We start from the raw sequence: 19,763 nt of genomic DNA on the forward strand, positions 1-19,763 counted from the left end.
AACCATCGAGTTAAGAGAAGTTACTAAGAACATCTTTCATTAAACTGGCCTTCCAGTCTGGTGCCAATATTATAAAGGCCTGAACATTTGTTTTATGGTTTATGTTATATGTTTTAGGTGTGCGTGTGTGTGGGCCTTTATAAATGTAAATGTTTGACAAGACTGTTTGCAATATTTAGATCATAATCTCAAGACAGCGCTTCAGCTGCATTTTAAAACAGGACGAGCTGAAAAGCAGAGGTCGGTTTAATCAACAAACTTTAATGATATCTGTTATTCAACCACTCAAAGACTCCAGGCTTATAAACAATGGAAAGAATTTATTGTCCCAATAGCCACTTGTGGAAAGCTCAAGATCCCAGCTGTTGCAGAAGAACTTTGGTTTTGTTAACAATTACAATCCCTTTAACACTAGCACCAAGTTTAGCTGTCACGAGCTGCTTAGAGGATCCACTCGCAGGACTCCTGGGTAGCGTTCACACAGAGATAGTTTATTACAAATCTTCACCGAGTGTATGTATAGACAGTGCGGGGTTAGTGCTATATACAAGACGTGAGGGGCAGGGCTCCAGGGAAAACGGGGAAACCACACTCGCGCTCCAAACAGCCTCTCTCCTCTCCACTAGCGACCTGTCACTCCTTCCACACACCACACGGGGAAACACGGGAACGGGTCCGGGGAATCTAGGAACAAAGGAACACGTTAAGTCTCAGAGACAGAGGCACGGGAAACTTGAGCTGGGTGTGTACTGACAGAAGCCTTCACAACAATCCAGCGCTGAACAGCTGATCTCCTCCTTCTGATATACCAGCTGGTCTGATGAGGCCCAGGTGTGCACAATCCAAGAAGGCTTATTAATTCAAAGTTGCAACTTGTTTACAACATTAGACCAACATATTTTACTGTTTATATGGTGCTTTTCCACGTTTTTTCCAAGTTTTCCACGTGCTTGCATAAGGCTTGCTTCTCCTCCTGCAGTGAACGGAATGACTTCACTTCATCTGTTGAGGAGAGCAAAAGCATTTCACTCCAGGCTTATAAACAATGGAAAGAATTTATTGTCCCAATAGCCACTTGTGGGAAGCTCAAGATCCCAGCTGTTGCAGAAGAACTTTGGTTTTGTTAACAATTACAATCCCTTTAACACTAGCACCAAGTTTAGCTGTCACGAGCTGCTTAGAGGATCCACTCGCAGGACTCCTGGGTAGCGTTCACACAGAGATAGTTTATTACAAATCTTCACCGAGTGTATGTATAGACAGTGCGGGGTTAGTGCTATATACAAGACGTGAGGGGCAGGGCTCCAGGGAAAACGGGGAAACCACACTCGCGCTCCAAACAGCCTCTCTCCTCTCCACTAGCGACCTGTCACTCCTTCCACACACCACACGGGGAAACACGGGAACGGGTCCGGGGAATCTAGGAACAAAGGAACACGTTAAGTCTCAGAGACAGAGGCACGGGAAACTTGAGCTGGGTGTGTACTGACAGAAGCCTTCACAACAATCCAGCGCTGAACAGCTGATCTCCTCCTTCTGATATACCAGCTGGTCTGATGAGGCCCAGGTGTGCACAATCCAAGAAGGCGTGGACCAAGGGCGTGAACCCGCCATGAGTTCCGCCCCGGCAAAACAGGGGAGAGAGGGGGAGAGAGAGGAAAAAGAGGAGAGAAGGGGGGCTAGGAGTGGAGTGATGCTGTTCAGCGCCTTGCCGATCCTGCCGGCCGTGACATTAGCTAGTGGATAAGATAACATATAAAGCACAGGAACCATTTCTCCTCTGCTTTGGTTCACCTTTGTTGGACAAAATAAAAGATAAAATCTCACAGAGCCATTTTAAACTGTAAATTAGTTCATTAACTTTAGCTAGTAGTTATTTTACTGTTTACAGTTAATTATTAATTCAAAGTTGCAACTTGTTTACAACATTAGACCAACATATTTTACTGTTTATATGGTGCTTTTCCACGTTTTTTCCAAGTTTTCCACGTGCTTGCATAAGGCTTGCTTCTCCTCCTGCAGTGAACGGAATGACTTCACTTCATCTGTTGAGGAGAGCAAAAGCATTTCACACATTTAAAAGATGTAGCAGGAGGGCTGTATTCTATTGTTAAGTGATGTGCGTGTAAGTTTCGGGCATACCTCGGAGCTTAGTGAGGATTTCTATTTTTCGATCTAAGATCTGCTCCAGCTGCGTGGTGCGAGACTCCAAGTCAAAATCCACCTCCGTCATCTGTAGCAGCACCTTTTGATCTTCCAGCCACCGGATAGACTCCTGCTCAGAGGAGAACAAAGAAGTTATAAATTCACTGTCAGGAGCTGCAATTTATCTGGATTCATACAAGTATGTATGAGAAAAAGAAAGAAACAAGGAGAGCTGGAGTGTTTTCTACCCTGGAAAACAGCTCTGTGGTCCTTCTAGCCCTCATGTCATCCTGGGACCTTTTTGTGCACCTTTGTTTCAAATGCACGCCATTTCCACTGTGTTCAGTGGAATATAACCAAACTTGCCAAAGGATTTTTTTTTTTTTTTAATTTTAAAATTTCAGTGTGAATTTCTTAAATCAGCCTAAAATGGCTGAGCAGCAAATATCCTCACACTCATTATCCTAGGGACCGTTTTGTGCCCCATTGACAACCATTATAAACGCTATTTTTCATCCCAAAATTATTATTATGTATTTTTATTTATTTCTTTTGCTTTGGATGTCATTGGGGACTCAGGGCCTTGAAATTGTAATTTTTATATTTGTCCACCAGGTGGCGCCATTTTTCCCCCCACTTTTGGGTAAGTGAATGAAATGGAGTAAATTCCGTATTTATTCCATAGACTTTCTGCTCAAAAAATGATAATCCTGTGTCACTAACAGTCTTAGACAATGGCGTGTATGTTTAAAAAAAATAAAGGTCTTTATGCCTAAAAAAAAGAAAAGAAAAAAAAGACACACACGCACACACACCTTTTTTCCCCCAGTCTTTTCTCTTAGGCCATAATGCAATACAAACACAATAAATATAAAAGCTGGAACCAAAACCAAATTAGACTATTATGGCTTCAAGCTGTTTTTTCAGTGCAGCTGCGGTGGAAAAACAAGCCGTGCAGCCAGAAGTAGTTATTTTTGACGACGGAAGGGCTCGGCGCGCATCCTCCTGGAAAGGCACATGGCAATGGAACGCAAATTTAACGGTAAAAAAAAAAAAAAAAAGCACCTTTGCCACTCATTTTAAAATTGGGAGCGAAAGGGAGATGAATGAAACAGTAACAGGGTGATTTTTGAAAATTTGAAAAGTATTTTGATCACCCGCGGACAATGATCCGACTTCGCCTTTGGCGATGATCTTCGCGCTGTTCGCGGCTGACAAAATCCACCCTCCCGATGCAGGGAGGGAATAATAATAATGGGAATAATAATGTTTTCGTTATTTGAAAAATTAGTTTGCCACTCAGTTTGAGGGTTACAAAAGAAAACTATAGATTTATTGCTCTCGCGTGGATCGGGCATGTGTATGCAGCTACCCCGATAGCACATGCCACAATGCGTCACTATGACGCAGGCAGTTTGTTTTAGTTTCATGAACAAGTATTGTTGCATTACCATTCCGTTTCAAAACATTTTATATTTAGTGTTCTCAGGTTCGGACGGGATTATTGTAATAAACGAAGGACATTTTTGCCTGATAATTATTTATATCCTGCTGTAACTTTTCTGTATAAAGAACTAAGCCCTCCAAAGTTTGACACGTAAAACGTCATAATTAGAAGTGTTTGTGAAGTAAAAATAAAAATTGTGGAATACTGTTTGTGCATGATTTAGACATCCCAGCCTGTGCTCCCGACACAGGAGAAGCAAACTGTCTCGTAACACTCACTACAGAACGACACCGGGAACGACACCGCAGCGCCCGGCTGGAGGAAGCCAGCTCGATGCAGACCCCGGGAGGCAGCCGACTGGAGGCGCGCTGGAAGCAGCGGAAATCATATTCTCCTTCGATCCCCAATAACATAACTGTTTATATAAATTAATGTTATTCTGGTTCAAAGTGATCTTGTATTGTTATGAACATATTTTTGTAATTTTATTTTAGAAAACTACGCGGTAATAAGCACTTAGTATGTGAAAACTAAAAACATAATATACCGTTTTATTATAATTTACTATGGTGCTGCAAAAAATAATGCTGGATCAAAACGAATGTTGGTGCCAATCTTTGGACCATCCAAAGGCCTAATTATAATAAAAGTCAAACATTACTTCAAATGTTTTTTGTGGAAAATATTTAGTTGTTTTGTTTTTTGGGGCTAAAAAAAACGGTGCGCTCATGTAATGAAACTGCGATTTAAAGGGTTAAACCCCCCGAAATATAATTAAAACTTTATATGAATATTTCAGGGAGAAGTAGTTTTAAAAGATTGGCTAATTTAAAGTGGAAAAAAATATGAATATATAATATTTTTATAGCACTTTTTGGGGCGGGGCAGAAAACGGTCCCTAGGGTGATGAACGTAAGTTTTTTAAAGGATGACATGAGGGGTAGGACCTGCTCCTCCATCTCCACCAACTGTGACAGCCTCATGGAAGGTGAAGAGCTGAGGAGACACTTCTTCCTCCTGTGTTTACAGATCCAGCAGCAAGATCCAGATTTAAACAAAGGAGATCAGGCATTTTTAAATAGCTACTTCTAAACTGTGGCTTCTTTCCCTTTATACGTCACGATGTCTCCAACAAACAAATATTCTTGAAACTTGAGTAAAAACCCATGTTTATTATTTGGGTTTTAAACCAGACTGAGTTCTTCCATTTGTGTTATTATTATATTATCTCACTTTTTTGTATGATGCATTTTAGTCAAAAATCTAATTTTCTTAAAATTCTTAAATTAAATGGACTTAACAAAAAGCTACAGCACAGAGATCATTTCTGAAATCTGGTTATCAGTGGACCTCACCTTCATTACTGATAAATAAAAGTTTGAATGTTAATCCAAAAAGAAAACACTTGGGGTGGTGTAGGGGTAGTGAAATACGTGGCCGCTGTGATATGGTAAATGGGCTGGTACTTATTTAGTGCTCATATACCAGTATCTTGCACAGATTGCACCTTGTAGGAGCCAGGGACTGAACTACTGCAGCTGCAGCAAGTTCCAGATGCAAACAGTCTGATTTGTGCTTCAAAGAATCAACTGTGAGCACTTACATTCTGCTCACAGAGAAGTTTAAGGTCGTCTCTTTGTGGTGAGATGCTCAGCCACTCTTCATCCAAGAGATCCAGCTGGTTGACAGCACGGATATTGGGGCGTGCCCCTTCCATCACTTGGTTGGGGTTCACCGTTAGCTCCTTTACCCTGCAGACCAAAAGAAGAAATAAAGAAACACATCAGATCGCAGCGACCACAGGTCAGACCTGTTTTTAACCAGGCTGATGTTTGGTTTGCGGTTCTTGGTTTGTGCAGCATGGCAGCTTCATGACAGCAGTGATGTCATGCACAGGCACAGATGACAATGCTCAATTTCCAGATATCAGTTTTCATGTTAACTGGAGTCTGGGTGTTCAGAGCTCATGTTTAACTAGGCTCTCACAGAGCTGATGAGGGATTACAGCACTGTACCCAACCTGCAGGTGCCAGGGCCAATTAATTAGGACTACGGCCGGGATAAGGGATTACCCGCTGAGTGTTTGGCTCAAACAAAAGCTCACCGTGGATGCATTTGCCAAACAGCTAAAAGTCGAGTTTTGCACCAGCATTCTGACTTATCACACCCAGCTATCGCAGTTATCCCTGACATCCGGGGCATGAACAGCGATGAAACAACAGAGCAAATAAAAGACACACCCACACAGACAGACAGACATATTGTTCTTCAGGATTTAGCAACACAATTTAAAAAAAAAAAAAGTTTTGTCTACAGTTCAGATCAAAGTCAAAGCAGGGATGAAAAGATGAATCACATCAAAACATGCAGATGAAAAACAGAAAGGGGAAGACGGGAAGCGTAGCGCAGTGAGGAGCTGATAAATGAGCTCATGGGTGTGTTTTATAATGCATTAGATACACAAAGGGACAGCATGCACTGTGTGTATTTGTGCGTGCGGTGCTGTGCTTTGGGAAGTGCTTGACCTGCTGGGAGAGGTAGCAGCAAAGTCATCATACTAAAAGGTATTGGTGGGCGAGTGCTCAGGGCGGCTTCCCTGACCGCTCTGGGAGAAGGGGATGTCTGACGGACTAATCCCAAACTCCTTCACTCTACACAGCCATCATACCAGCACACAGAGCAGCAGAGGGCGGGAAACAAGAAGGAAAGAAAGTAGGAAAAAAAAGGGAAGAGGATACAAGAGTCAGAACGAACAAGAGTAAACAGAGAAATTTGGAGTAGTACAGCTAATTTCAGATTCTATAAAAGCCACTGGACATTACAGAGGAATCCAAAAGAGCTAAAATTTCATAAAGGTGAATAATCCAAGAAGTTCCTGTAGCAAGAAGATACTGTCCAAATCACTGGAGTGGGTTATCTCAACCCCACCTGTTAGCGTAGTGTAGTGTGTTGAGTGTGTTCTCACAGGATGTCATCCCAGGAGAAATGGTTGCAATCTGGAGGAAGAAACAGAATATGTCATTCAGATTTATTTCATATTTATTAACCTGTGGAAGAGATGTGATAACATGGCCAAAGACTGTTTATGAAGACAGAGGACTGACCATGCATGTGCGTGAGTTTTCCCCAATAAAGGAGTCTCTGAGGACCTGGGTGAGCTTACTGGCTCTGAATGGCGTATGGGGCTTGTTACGACCCAGAGCTCTGATACACTCCTGAAACAACAAGAAAGACATCCTTGGTAAAATAAAAATAAAAAAAACAAATGGAAAAGTATACATGACATTTCTTTGTTATTTTACAAATCAACAGAAAAAACTAAATGAAGTGGTAGCCAACACTTAGGAGTCAGCTACTCAGCTATCCCTTCACTGCATGCAGACCTTCAGGGCTAACAAGCTTTTGTTGATCTCTGCTCCCTCCAGACCAGTCTGCCGGTCAGCGCTCCATGTATCCGCCCCCCTCTCATTGCCTGCAAGATCGATGAGGGATAACTTTCCATGCATCTTCCCCTTCCTCCGGAGAATGATCTGGAATACGGCGTGGCTGCGAGACGAGTGAGCGTTGGCTGACATCTGCCCTGATGTTCTTTTGGGGGGTGATCAAGATGATGAAGAAGAAGAAGCAGCAGCGAGGGCAAAAAATGAATAACTTTAGGAGAAGGAAAAACATCCTCAAAGAACATGAATATTGTGCTAGACGACGTCTGCATGACAATAAACGAGTTTCAGAGTTTTGATCTGATCACTGATCAAATACAAGAACTCAAAGTCTCGGGATTCCTGAGAAAGTTCCTGCTGTCATACCTGCAGCTGTTTCCCACTTCAATTAGTTTCAGGACATCCTCTGTGCATTTGACCTCCTTCTCCTGCAGCCCCACCACCTGCACTTGCCGTTTCCCATCCTCCAGTACCCTCAGCTTAGCTTTATGTTCCAGCAGGTCAAACACCTACAAACACAGTTCTGTCAGCATTAAATAAAATCTCTCCTTAAGAAAAAAATAAGAAGGAAAAAAATGATCACACATCACTTGCCTTCTCACTGTATATTTCAAAGAAAGCTGCGTACACTTGTAGATCTAACTTTTTGTAGCTGGGTTCCTTCAACAAGAGAAATATATCCCGAGCTGCATAAAAACACATGAGAGATCGAATTCCAAAACAGATCCAACTTATCCTTCAGTCAACAAAGCGCTACATCTAATGTGCTTACCAGCTAATGCATAAATTCCTTTGGAGCAGTCTTGTTTTTTCCCAGAGAAATCGCCACCCTTAGTCTGTGACACAATGAAAAAATAAACATATACAAGTTCAAATGTATTTTATACACAAATTATATAAGATGCACTCCAACTACAAGGATAAAAGTCTTCTGTTTTCTTAAAGGCACATTAATTGTAACTCACATGTGTTTTTCCACTGCCTGTCTGTCCGTAGGCAAAGCAGGTGGCCATGCCTCTCTCAAAAATGGTTTCCACAAGAGGTCTGGCTGTGAACCTGCAGGAGAAGACAAAACACAGTCATGTGCTACTCCATCCCCAAATTTATACATAAAATACTAACAATTAATTCAATTGTTTGTTAGTCACCTTTCTTCTGACTAAAGGAATTATATTAACATGTAAAAAAACAGATTTCAGTTTTTTATTATCTATGAATTTGCAACTTGAAATTGTCAAACTGTGGCTATTATTTGAATTAGTTTGGTTTAGTAACAATGCAAATAGATACAGTCTTTTGTAGTACGTTTCTAAATGATTAAAAAAAAACAATCACAATCAACACATTTCGGTCCAATTCCGCTGGCCGAGCGGCCAGGTCGCAGCCCTCAATGAGTGTGGCTGCGCTGATCCAGGGTTTCCTCCCCCTAGCCGATATTAGTGGCAAAACACTGACTTGTTCATTTGTAGTTTGTGCATCAGAAACCTTTTTTTTTTCCAGACATAGCTGTCTGCAAACATCTCTCAAAACTAAGCTAAGACAAACACTGCAAATACTGGAAAGTCTGGTTGTTCTTGATTGCGCGCCATTGCTTGGCAGAGACTCTCCGCCTGTGTCTTTGGTCGGCTTATCGTGTGCTGCATCACATAATCTGAATCTGACTTGAAATTGAATAAATCTAACAGCTCAGATGTCACTTCGGGTCACAAACCTGTAAACCATCTCGTTTGTGGTGCTGTCGTCAAAGACGTAGTCAAAACGGAAGGTCTGGTTCTCCAGGTAGCGGGTCAGGTCCACTTTTTGTTTAGGTTCATGAACCATCACCACATCCTTACTGGGAATGGTGATCACATCCAAATCCTTCATGGACAACTCTGAAACACAGCAGAGGCGACACTTTCAAATACAACAATATAAATAAGTACTTAGCACGTAGCATGAGGCGAAACTCATCAAAGACCTCACCTTTTTTGTTGAGTGGACGTTTCCTCACACAAACGCATATTCTGTGCTCTTCAATCTGGACAGTGCAATGAGAAGGACATTTATTAAACTTTGGATGAAGGTCAATTCTTACCGATCAGGAGCGAAGAAGAATTTTCACCAGGTCTGCTCTGGCCAGGGGCCGGTAGTCTAGACTGGCTCGGAAATCTTGGATCATGTACATGATCTCATAGTTGGGGATGGTGGTGTCCACCTCCTGAAGGACAGAGACAGACAACATGACAATTATTCTCATGTCAAATAGATACTCACTTCAATGTAATCAACTCTATGGCAAAAAGAAAAAAAAAAAAAAAAAACGAACATCAGTGTACCTGAGCTCTTTTCTTCCTGAGCTCCTGCTGCTGAAGCCGGCGTCTTTCTCTTTTCTCTTGAGGTTCTTCCTCCTCATTCACGCAGTTTGACTTCCTTCGTGCTGCCATTTAGAAAAGAAAAACAATAATTCTCCCACCTTTCACATCATGTATCAACAGCTTTCTCTTCCTCTTTCATCTCGCTTACAATATGTCACTTCTACTACTTTCCCAGCGTCTTCTATCAGCCTTCCTTTCTGTTGGCCTTTATTTAAACAGCAGAGAAACCTTGGGCTGGCTCCAACAAAGCAGAGCAGTGATACAGCTACTATACACCAGGATGTAGCGGCTGGCACACAGTGTCTCCCACATAACATTAGCTGATTGCTCTACATAACCAACAAAAGGCCTTTGCAGCACTGTGTTTCAAAACCTCTTTGTTTTTGTTTTTTTTGTTTTTTTATTTGTGTCCTCAAACACAACAGGACATGTGACCTCTGAAAGGAAAATTAAAAAAACAAAGACAAAACCAAAAAACACTTACAATGCAGGATATTTGCCTTGCATTACTGTTTTAATCCAGTCTGATTACAGTAAGAGGCTGTTTCAAATCAAGAATGATCGTCTTAAGAAGGTTATTCCAAAGCTCCCGAGCACCACACCCCCAGATTAGTTTTGTTTCAGGTCAATCAAACTATTAGTCACCATTATAAAGGAACACAAGTTAGCAAACATGTGAGTAAAAGCCATTTTTAATTCAGTGCGGAGTTCATCAAAACTGTGTTATTCGATTAGCTCGGCTCAATGCTCGCCGCTGCAGCCCCAGCTTCCCGCTGCAAAGCCCTGCCCGAGCCCTGTGACACAGTCCTGGCCTCCTGCTGGCTCCAGTCCCTGAGAACCCAGACTATCGGAGCAGAGGGATTAATAATCTGCTCTAATCTGGGAGGAGAAGATGAACTGGGTCAGCACCGGGACAAGAAATATAAGAGGAACTCAGCACCGTTACTGCTTATGGGCTATTCAGTCTGTGTGGAGGGGAGCTGAGGGGGTGAGGAGGGGGGACAAGGCATTCACATCATCCTCTCAGCTTTCCAAATGACAGCGAGCACTTTGAATAAAAGGCTATCGTTGCTGTCTGAGCCCAGAGACGTAACACACATTACCGCAGGCTCTTCCACGTGTGTGCCCATGTGTGACTCAGCAGAAACCAGACACACACACACACACACACACACACACACACACACACACACACACAAAAAGCAGCACAGCCAAACGACACCACAATTTTTTCCCCTCCTAATACCCAGAAAGCCAGTCTGCTGGATGGATTGTGAGTGTGCTGCTTCTTGTCCACACAACAGCTCTGAGCAGTACGTGGCAGACATTTGGCTGCGCGATCTTCTTATTTGACTAGCGGTCTATCGGACTCTATTGGAAACTATCAGAATCACTGTGAAGCACTGAGGACAGGGGTAACATGCAGGTGATACATACAAAGCTGTCCAAACTCCTTTCTGGATAGCGGCTGATGTGAGGACTCTGTGATGAACATGTGGTCAACAAAGACATGACATTAAAAGATTTTGATGATATGCTTTTGTGCGATCGATGCATTTTTACTAACGCTGACAGTACATTTGGATTACAAAAAAGAAAAAATCTTATATGGATTATACTTCACATTTGCATGAGGGATTAGTCTAGAAGCTTTTGGCCAACTGCTTAAAACTGGTTTCTTGAAATGATAATTTTCTTGACAAATGTCATGATTGTTACCGTTCTGTAGCTGCTGCTGTGTCTGGGCCTGAGTGGGCTGTGCAGGCTGCTGCGATGGAGGAGGTGGAGCAGGCTCTGGCTGCTGAGGCTGTGGAGGTCTGGCCCGGGTTGGAATTGCTTAAGACACAACAACACAAAGATTAAAATACAAATATCTCTGATCCAGATGCCACTACCAAGCAACATTGACAGCACAAAAAACAACAACCCTAAAATAAATAAATGAATGAATATTAAAAAGGAGGAAGGAGAAGGAAAGAAAAAACAAAAGATAATAATAGTAATAATAATAATAATAATAATAATAATGAATAAAAAACTCAGAATATGTTTACTTTGGTCAAATTTGTTAGCACAACAAACATGTGGATGGTTCACGTGTACTGAAACTATAAGGCTGTGAGTGTTATATTTGTATTTCAGAAAAATGCTTTCTTATAAGGAAGCAGCTGAAAGTTGTGGGTCGTTCTGTATATAAATGGATTAGTCCGTATTTATCTATTTATCTTTTCTTTCTTTTTTTAAAAAAAAAAAAAAAACACCGGGTGTCCGTACTGATGCACCACCAAAGGGATTTGTGTCTCCTCCTTGTAGCTTTTTCTTGTTTGCTAAAAGTGTAAACGACTACACTGGAGCCACTATGTTTGCATTGGAGAACATATTCTATTAAACTATCTAATTTTACATTTAAACAACTACTGCCTGCCCACACTACAGTACTGTTTGGCCCGTGTTTGATGCTTGCCATGAAATGAGTATGACAAGAAGCTTTTATGAGACCATAGGTGCATAAATGCAAAAACGGCATATATGTGGATATAAATGAAAAGCTAATGTCAAGAAATAAAAATGATATGATGCTTTTATAAATGCTTAAAAAGTTAGTTGTTCCTGCACTCAAAAACGTGAAATTGGGTGGTTATTGCATTTACAAACCTCTAACATGTGATTTGAACAAAATTAATTTATGTTTCCAAGGTGAACGTAATTAAAACATATACGATCTGCATAAAATTTACCAACTTAGCACCTCTTAAATTTATTCTTGTTCAGATGACATGATAAAATCTAACAAGAGTGGTTAGTTGCCTTAAAGACTCGCGATATCACAAGATCACACGTGATTTTAACCACAGGAGACAGGAAAGCACATGGTTTGCTTCGCCTTCATCTTGGAAAGGTAAGAGTGAATCTGTCTTCATCCATCCAAATGAAAATACTTTTTGCGCAAAAATATCATTAGTACGGTGTACATTTTAGGACATCGTCAGGTCTCAGGAAAAAAGTTGTCAGGTCTCAGACTCACATGAAAAAATGTCAAGTCTCAGACTCAGACGGAAAAATGTCAGGTCTCAGAAAATCTTCCTGCAGGTGGCGCTGTTGTCATGTCCCATCCGAATTGATTTCCAAATACGTCATCAACGTGTGACAGTGGGAGAGCGCAAGGTCATTGACCTCACCGGAGTTTTACGCGGTCCAGGCTCCTAACGACACAAGGTAAGTTTAACTTTTTCTCCCTTTTGTTCATATTTTTGCCACAGTTGTGTGATATTAAGTTGCGGTTATGTTGTGAAAGTTACATATCAAAGAAGGAAATCTAGTTTTGTACGAAACCAAATCAGCACTATTCTTGTCTGGCCAATTCGTTCTAGCTAGCGACAGCGGTGGTGAAACGTGATTTAAATTTAAACTGTTTAGTAATTGCTTTTTATACGTTTCAGCAAATGGACAAGCTGAAAGCTTACGAGCAGCCTGCATCCTTTCTCCCGCTGTTTTCTCTTTTCTATATTCAAATCAAATCACTTTTATTGTCACATCACATGTGCAGGTACACTGGTACAGTACATGTGAGTGAAATTCTTGTGTGCGAGCTTCACAAGCAACAGAGTTGTGCAAAATACAATAACGTAAAACAAGCAAAATATAAAAATGGCTAATCTAAAAAGTAATAAATATATGTACAATATGTAAAGGTATATACATTACTGAATGTGTGTACTAAATATGTTTTTCTACGTGTGTGTGTGTTTGAGTGTGTATATAGTATGTATATACATGTTTTACAAATGAAATAAAGTAAACAATAAAATAAGATATATAAAATATACAGAGGTTGGTATGTGCAAAACAGTGGTATTTATATACAGTATGGAGTGCATAATGTTGAAGTTCCAGTAGTGAGGGTGAGGTGTCTATGACGTGTTCAGCAGTCTGATGGCCTGATGGAAAAAGCTGTCTCTCAGTCTGCTGGTACGGGACCGGATGCTGCAGAACCTCCTTCCTGATGGAAGTAGTCTGAACAGTTTATGGCTGGGGTGACTGGAGTCCTTGATGATCCTCTCCGCTTTCCTCAGGCACCGCTTCCTGTAGATGTCTTGGAGGGAGGGAAGCTCACCTCCAATTATCCGTTCAGAGCACCGCACTACTCTCTGGAGAGCTTTGCGGTTGTGAGCGGTGCTGTTGCCGTACCAGGTGGTGATGCATCCAGTGAGGATGCTCTCAATGGCACAGCGATAGAAGGTCCTGAGGATGCGGGGGCTCATGCCGAATCTCTTCAGTCTCCTGAGAAAGAAGAGGCGCTGCTGCGCCTTCTTCACTGTTTTGTTTATGTGTACTGACCACGTAAGATCCTCAGCCAGATGTACACCAAGGAAGCGGAAGCTGCTCACTCTCTCCACAGCAGCGCCGTTGATGGTGATGGGGGTGTGTACTCCTCTGCACCTCCGGAAGTCCACTATCAACTCCTTTGTCTTTGCGACGTTGAGGGTGAGATGGTTGTCTTGACACCAGTGGGTCAGGGCGCTGACCTCCTCCCTGTAGGCCGTCTCATCACCGTTGGTAATAAGACCCACCACTGTAGTGTCGTCCGCAAACTTCACAATGATGTTGGAGTTTCTAGTGGCCGTGCAGTCGTAGGTGTAGAGTGAGTACAGGAGAGGGCTCAGTACACACCCCTGTGGAGCACCAGTGTTCAGTGTGATGGGGGATGAGGTGGTGCTACTGTTGAGATATTTTGTGATCCTGATATGTATTTTTCTGTTGTTGTTTTTAGACTTTTCTGCAATATGTCATCTGACGATGATGAAAGGAGTATCCGACTCTGGCTGGTTCTTATGACTGTACCAAAAATACTTTTTTTTTTTAAAGAGCATTAAAAATAAATGACGAAAGTACAACTTATTTATAAACTACTGTTCACCTCTTTCATATCAAAGAAGTGTATATTTTGCTACACATATTTTATTTGTGGGCACTGAATAGACGCTGCTTTTAGTATAACTGCCACCTAAAAAGATTTAGTAATTTACTGGTTAATTACTTATGTTCAGTGTAAGAGGTGGGTGATCAATTAGACTGTTGCTGTTACACTTAACCTTTCAAGATACGATGATAATAACATTGTTCAACAAAGGCTTAAAACAAAAGGAAATCAGCTGTGTACTCAATTCATATGGGCATAAAATAAGGTAAGTCTGCATTTCAACAGTTTCCATGACAACTCTCTAAAATTACAAAACATGCAGTTTTCCTTTAATATAATGTAAGTCTGTTGTCTTTTAACAGTGAGAGGCATCTGAGACGAGTTTTAAAACTTCTAGGGTTGAAGCGAAGATGCCCCCAACGACCTTTTACTGAAATCACGTTTCACCACCACTGTCGCTAGCTAGAACGAATTGGTCAGACAAGAATAGTGCTGATTTGGTTTCGTACAAAACTAGATTTCCTTCTTTGATATGTAACTTTCACAACATAACCGCAACTTAATATCACACAACTGTGGCAAAAATATGAACAAAAGGGAGAAAAAGTTAAACTTACCTTGTGTCGTTAGGAGCCTGGACCGCGGTAAAACTCCGGTGAGGTCAATGACCTTGCGCTCTCCCACTGTCATACGTTGATGACGTATTTGGAAATCAATTCGGATGGGACATGACAACAGCGCCACCTGCAGGAAGATTTTCTGAGACCTGACATTTTTCCGTCTGAGTCTGAGACCTCACATTTTTTCATGTGAGTCTGAGACCTGACAATTTTTCGTGTGAGCCTGATACCTGACATTTTTTCGTGTGATTCTGAGACCTGACATCTTTTCGTGTGATTCTGAGACCTGACAATTTTTCGTGTGATTCTGAGACCTGACATTTTTTCGTGTGATTCTGAGACCTGACAATTTTTCGTGTGAGTCTGAGACCTGACATTTTTTCGTGTGATTCTGAGACCTGACAATTTTTCGTGTGATTCTGAGACCTGACATTTTTTCGTGTGAGTCTGAGACCTGACATTTTTTCGTGTGATTCTGAGACCTGACATTTTTTCGTGTGATTCTGAGACCTGACAATTTTTCGTGTGATTCTGAGACCTGACATTTTTTCGTGTGATTCTGAGACCTGACAATTTTTCGTGTGATTCTGAGACCTGACATTTTTTCGTGTGATTCTGAGACCTGACAATTTTTCGTGTGATTCTGAGACCTGACATTTTTTCGTGTGATTCTGAGACCTGACAATTTTTCGTGTGAGTCTGAGACCTGACATTTTTTCATGTGAGTCTGAGACCTGACAATTTTTCGTGTGAGACTGATACCTGACAACCTTTTTCCTGAGACCTGACACCTTTTTTCCTGAGACCTGACAATTTTTCGTGTGAAACTGATACCTGACAACTTTTTTCCCTTTTTCCTGAGACCTGACACCTTTTTTCCTGAGACCTGACAATTTTTCGTGTGAAACTGATACCTGACAACTTTTTTCCTGAGACCTGACGATGTCCTAAAATGTACACCGTAAGGCTGGCTGTGAACTGAGTCCTCCTCCTCTGCCGAGCAGACCTGTGTCGTGTGTCTCTGCCTCCCAGCCCTGCCTCTTTACAGCCGTGCCATTCAGTACGCCACTGGATTCAAGCGAGCACGAAAAGTGGCACGAGCACGCCCTCTGCTGGTAGCAGCAAATCTCACAGTTTCGTTAAGCATCAATTTAGATCTAAGTTCAGCAGGGGCAGCAGGTGGTGCTGTGTGCTGGCACCATCCACCGTCTAGCAATAAGGTCCAGGGTGGAGAGTTTCAGTGTCGGCTGTGCGTGTTCTCCCCGTGTCTGCGTGGGTTCCTCCCCAAAATCCAGAAACATGCACGTTAGGGTAGTGATTCTAATGTGAGTGTGAATGATTGTCTGCCTCTCTGTGTTAGCCCTGTAACAGACTGGCGACCTGTCTAGGGCGTACCCTGCTTCTCGCCCAAGGAAAAAGGGATGGAAGTGACATTAATGTAAAGTTATCTTCAAATTTACCGGAGGGTAACTCTTCCTGTTAACAAATATTTATTTATCGAAACACACATGATAAATTTTTGTGGTCAGGCTGGGATGCAGTGCTGCAAACATCGTCTGAAAATTTGCATACTTCCATCTATACAGAGTGTAAATGCATTTAATGTTCACTCAGCTCTCAGCGGTGTCTCCAGAGCAAAATAAAATATGTTAAAATTTAGATCTCACCTCATCTCACCTGACTATCATCATATTAAAAATATTCTGGCCATCAGCAAAATAAGAAGCATTAAATTAAATTGGCATAGTTAAAAAAAAATGCTGTGTTAGCAGCAGAAGCGATTGTTTTATTAAAAAGAAAACGTATGAGAAAGTATGGCAACTAAAAGTCTCCACCACTTACAAACGACACATGTCACAGCTTAGGGTGATTAAGGGTGTGGTGGAAAGGGAGAAACTTCATTTAGAAAGAACAGCATCAGTTACTGTACATTTAAAAGGTACCCGAGGATTTTTGTCAATGTAATTTCTCTGTTTAATTCAAGTAAATGGCTCATTTATGATATATATCAGCTAACCGAGCACCAGAGGTGAGAACACTACACAGAGCTCAGAGATCCTACATAGACAGAAAAGGATTTAACAAACCCTTCAAAGCAAATGTCTGGACTTTTTCAGGTAACTTTCTTGAGTCATTAGTGACTGACATATATGATACTTGACTACCCTATTTATATACAGGAAATTGTTAAAAGGAAAAAAAAGGAAATTTTTAAAAGTAAGTCATAGCATGAGCGTCAGAGTTTATGGAAAATAAAGTTATAGCAGAGTCTAGTGAAATGAATTTCTTCTAGCAAGAAGTGATTATCACGCAGTGCCCACAGCTGCAGCAGCATTGCATAAACAAACGTGGAATCAGCAAAAGCGAGACAGGAGAAAAGAAAGAAGATAAACAGAAGAACTCTGCAATCTTTGATAAAAGAATCAGTACAGAAAGGGAGGGTGCTTCTAAATTCACTGCATGCTCAATACCAGCTGCAAGTGTTTATTACATTGTTTAACTGCAGATGGCAGATCAACCATCCAAACCTGCAATGCTTTATTTTCCACAGTCTGGAATGTCTTTGAACACTTTCCTTTCAACAAGTTTAGTTAGTAATTTATTTTTTAGTTTATCACTTTCTGATGGTAACCCACTTTCTATTTTACTGCTCAATCTAGCACTTCTTGTTTTGCTGATAGACAAAATATGTTAAATATGCTGTCAGGTGTGATGTAAAGCTGTCTTTCTATTCCTATTGGTTCTGGAAGAAATCATCATGTCACCCAGTTATTCCTGGAAGAACAGTTAATTCCAGGAATGGCTGGCCTACCAAAATTACTCCAACAACTCATCCAAGTTGTCACCCCAAAAAAATAACCCTTAAAAAAAAAAACAACACAGAGCAACATCCAAAGAAGTGCAGCCCTCACTTGTCTCAGTTAAAGTCAGAGTTCATGATTCAACAATAAAAAAGAGACTGGGCAAAAATGGCATCCTTGGGAGAGTTTAAGGAGAAAACCACTACTGACCAAAAAGAAGATGAAGGCTCATTTTAAATTTGCAAAAAAAAAAAAAAATCTGAATGATCCCCAAGGATGACTTGCTGTAATTGATGGTTCGATGAATTCTGCTCTCAGAAAATCCTTAAGGAGAATGTCCGGCCATCAGTTTGTGCCCTGAAGCTCAAGCGCACTTTGGTTATGCAAGGACAATGGCCCAAAGAACAACAGACATTTTTATGGTATTTTCATTTTAATGGAGAGAGACTATGAAAGAAAAATCCTTAAAAGCAAATTACATTCAAATGACTGGCCCTAGGGGTCAGTTCATTTATCTATGAAACTGGAAAAAAAAAAAAAAAGGTGGTTCACGAGGCTCATAAAACTATTAATGATCCATCCAATATCCTTTTTCCAGAGTACAAGTTCTTACTCCTATGTAGCCCAAAGGGTTGATTCTGTTCATCTGGATGTTTCAGTGAGAGAAATACTTCATCACTCATCCAAGTGATTTCTTCAGTCTCAGCTGACTACACCTTTCTATGGTCATCCTCACATTATGAGGTAAAATCTTGTATAGTGCTCCAGACTGAGGGTGTTTGATGGTCATTTTATATTTCTTCCATTTCTGAATAATCGCACCAACAGCGGTCTCCTTCTCACCAAGCTTTTTGCTGAGGGTCTTGTAGCCACTTCCCGCCTTGTGCAGGTCTACAATCCTGTCTCTGGCCCTGATGAGGGCCTCTGGCTCATGAGAGGTTGGAAGGTTTCTAGAGTTCTGGCTGGGTTGTAGGGGATCAAATAGTTACTTCACTCAATGAAATGCCAATCAATCCATAACTTTTATATAATGTGGTTTTTTTTCCCCCTTTTTTTTGGTTGATATTCTGTCTCTCGGCATTGAAATGATGCTGCCATAAATATTAGAGACTGTTCATTTCTTTGCATATGAACAAACTTACAAATTCAGCAGATCAAATAATTATTTCCCTGACTGAATTTGTTTTTTTGTCAGATTTGGAGAAACTTGACTTCAGTGCTGTGTTTGGTGAGTATGGGTGTATTGTAAAGCATAATTTAACTTTTTAAAATGTGAAGTATTATAAATTGATACAAAAGAATATTGTTTGTGTTTTCGGATTGTGTTATCAGCAGTACTCCAAAGTGTCCACAAGAGGTCTCTCAGGTCCACAATAACAAATGATAAAAGGTCGGATACAGCAGAAAAGACATCTGGTAAAAGTGCATAGAATGGTTTTATTGTGGGCCACTAGGCCTTCTTGGTATTGAGAAATTCCCACTAGAAGAATGGCCACCAGGCCAAAACAATGGTTTTGACTTAATCAGCATTAACCTCGACCCCTGAGTTTGATGACTGAGGTTGACCGATAAAATTAATTCATTTAGAGTGCTAAAAGAATTAATTAAATACATCAGAGGTCAGTAACACTGTGAGTCTGAGTCCAGACCCACAAGCTGTCCCATACAGACACAGACCCACAACCAAAACAGATTTAAAACCTGATGGGCACTTCTATTTTAATTGGTGCAGTTTTTCTGCTCTTTACGGAAGCGGCTCTGTGGCTGAAGAAGCACAGGCAAATTGGATGCAAGTTCAGCCACTCAGCCAATTAAATTTGTGCATTCTGGGTGCTAAACACTGGGACTCTGCAGCCCTGACAGCGTAGAGTTACACGTGAAAAGACAGTAGAAAGAAGAAGAAAGATATCAATGTAGAAAAAAAAGGGAGAAATACAGACAATAGCACTGGAGAAAGTGGAGAAAAAGAAAATAGAAAAACAGTGAATTGAAGAAAGGGAGCGAAAAATCAGGAAAAAAAAATATGGCTGTG

General features: G+C 41.1%; 2 protein-coding genes and 1 long non-coding RNA gene across 3 annotated transcripts; 1 reads left to right on the top strand and 2 right to left on the bottom strand.

The window, feature by feature from the left end:
• Positions 1 to 241: 241 nt before the first annotated feature.
• On the bottom strand, positions 242 to 9,112 carry LOC134638500 (kinesin-like protein KIF2A; the record flags this gene model as incomplete). Its single annotated transcript, XM_063489180.2, has 12 exons — positions 242 to 2,045; positions 2,143 to 2,275; positions 5,196 to 5,343; positions 6,521 to 6,588; positions 6,697 to 6,807; positions 6,976 to 7,180; positions 7,399 to 7,541; positions 7,627 to 7,718; positions 7,805 to 7,868; positions 7,998 to 8,088; positions 8,744 to 8,906; positions 8,998 to 9,112. Coding segments are annotated over 12 exons (1,428 nt in total), but the record flags the coding sequence as incomplete, so codon positions are not given.
• On the bottom strand, positions 9,004 to 11,056 carry LOC135933699 (kinesin-like protein KIF2A). Its single transcript, XM_065471827.1, has 3 exons — positions 10,827 to 11,056; positions 9,351 to 9,451; positions 9,004 to 9,232 (listed from the first exon to the last, which is right to left on the bottom strand). Exons 1-3 carry the CDS (start codon positions 10,882 to 10,884, stop codon positions 9,113 to 9,115), a joined length of 279 nt encoding a protein of 92 aa, XP_065327899.1. The 5' UTR covers positions 10,885 to 11,056; the 3' UTR covers positions 9,004 to 9,112.
• A 3,054-nt stretch (positions 11,057 to 14,110) lies between these two features.
• On the top strand, positions 14,111 to 14,746 carry LOC134638402 (uncharacterized). The gene is made up of 3 exons (XR_010095249.1): positions 14,111 to 14,198; positions 14,491 to 14,575; positions 14,673 to 14,746. It is a non-coding gene; the product is annotated as an uncharacterized LOC134638402 (long non-coding RNA).
• Positions 14,747 to 19,763: the final 5,017 nt, after the last annotated feature.

This window comes from Pelmatolapia mariae, linkage group LG12 (assembly GCF_036321145.2).
Source record: "Pelmatolapia mariae isolate MD_Pm_ZW linkage group LG12, Pm_UMD_F_2, whole genome shotgun sequence".
NCBI lineage: Eukaryota > Metazoa > Chordata > Actinopteri > Cichliformes > Cichlidae > Pelmatolapia > Pelmatolapia mariae.

Bases quoted from the DNA above. Each gene is read 5' to 3' on its own strand.
- LOC135933699 (XM_065471827.1), bottom strand. From the start codon at position 10,884: ATGTTCATCACAGAGTCCTCACATCAGCCGCTATCCAGAAAGGAGTTT. The intron at 9,452-10,826 runs GTATGTATCACC...TCTAAATGGCAG, and splicing joins AAAGGAGTTTGGACAGCTTT to CACGAAGGAAGTCAAACTGC. The intron at 9,233-9,350 runs GTACACTGATGT...TCTGTCCTTCAG, and splicing joins TCAGGAAGAAAAGAGCTCAG to GAGGTGGACACCACCATCCC.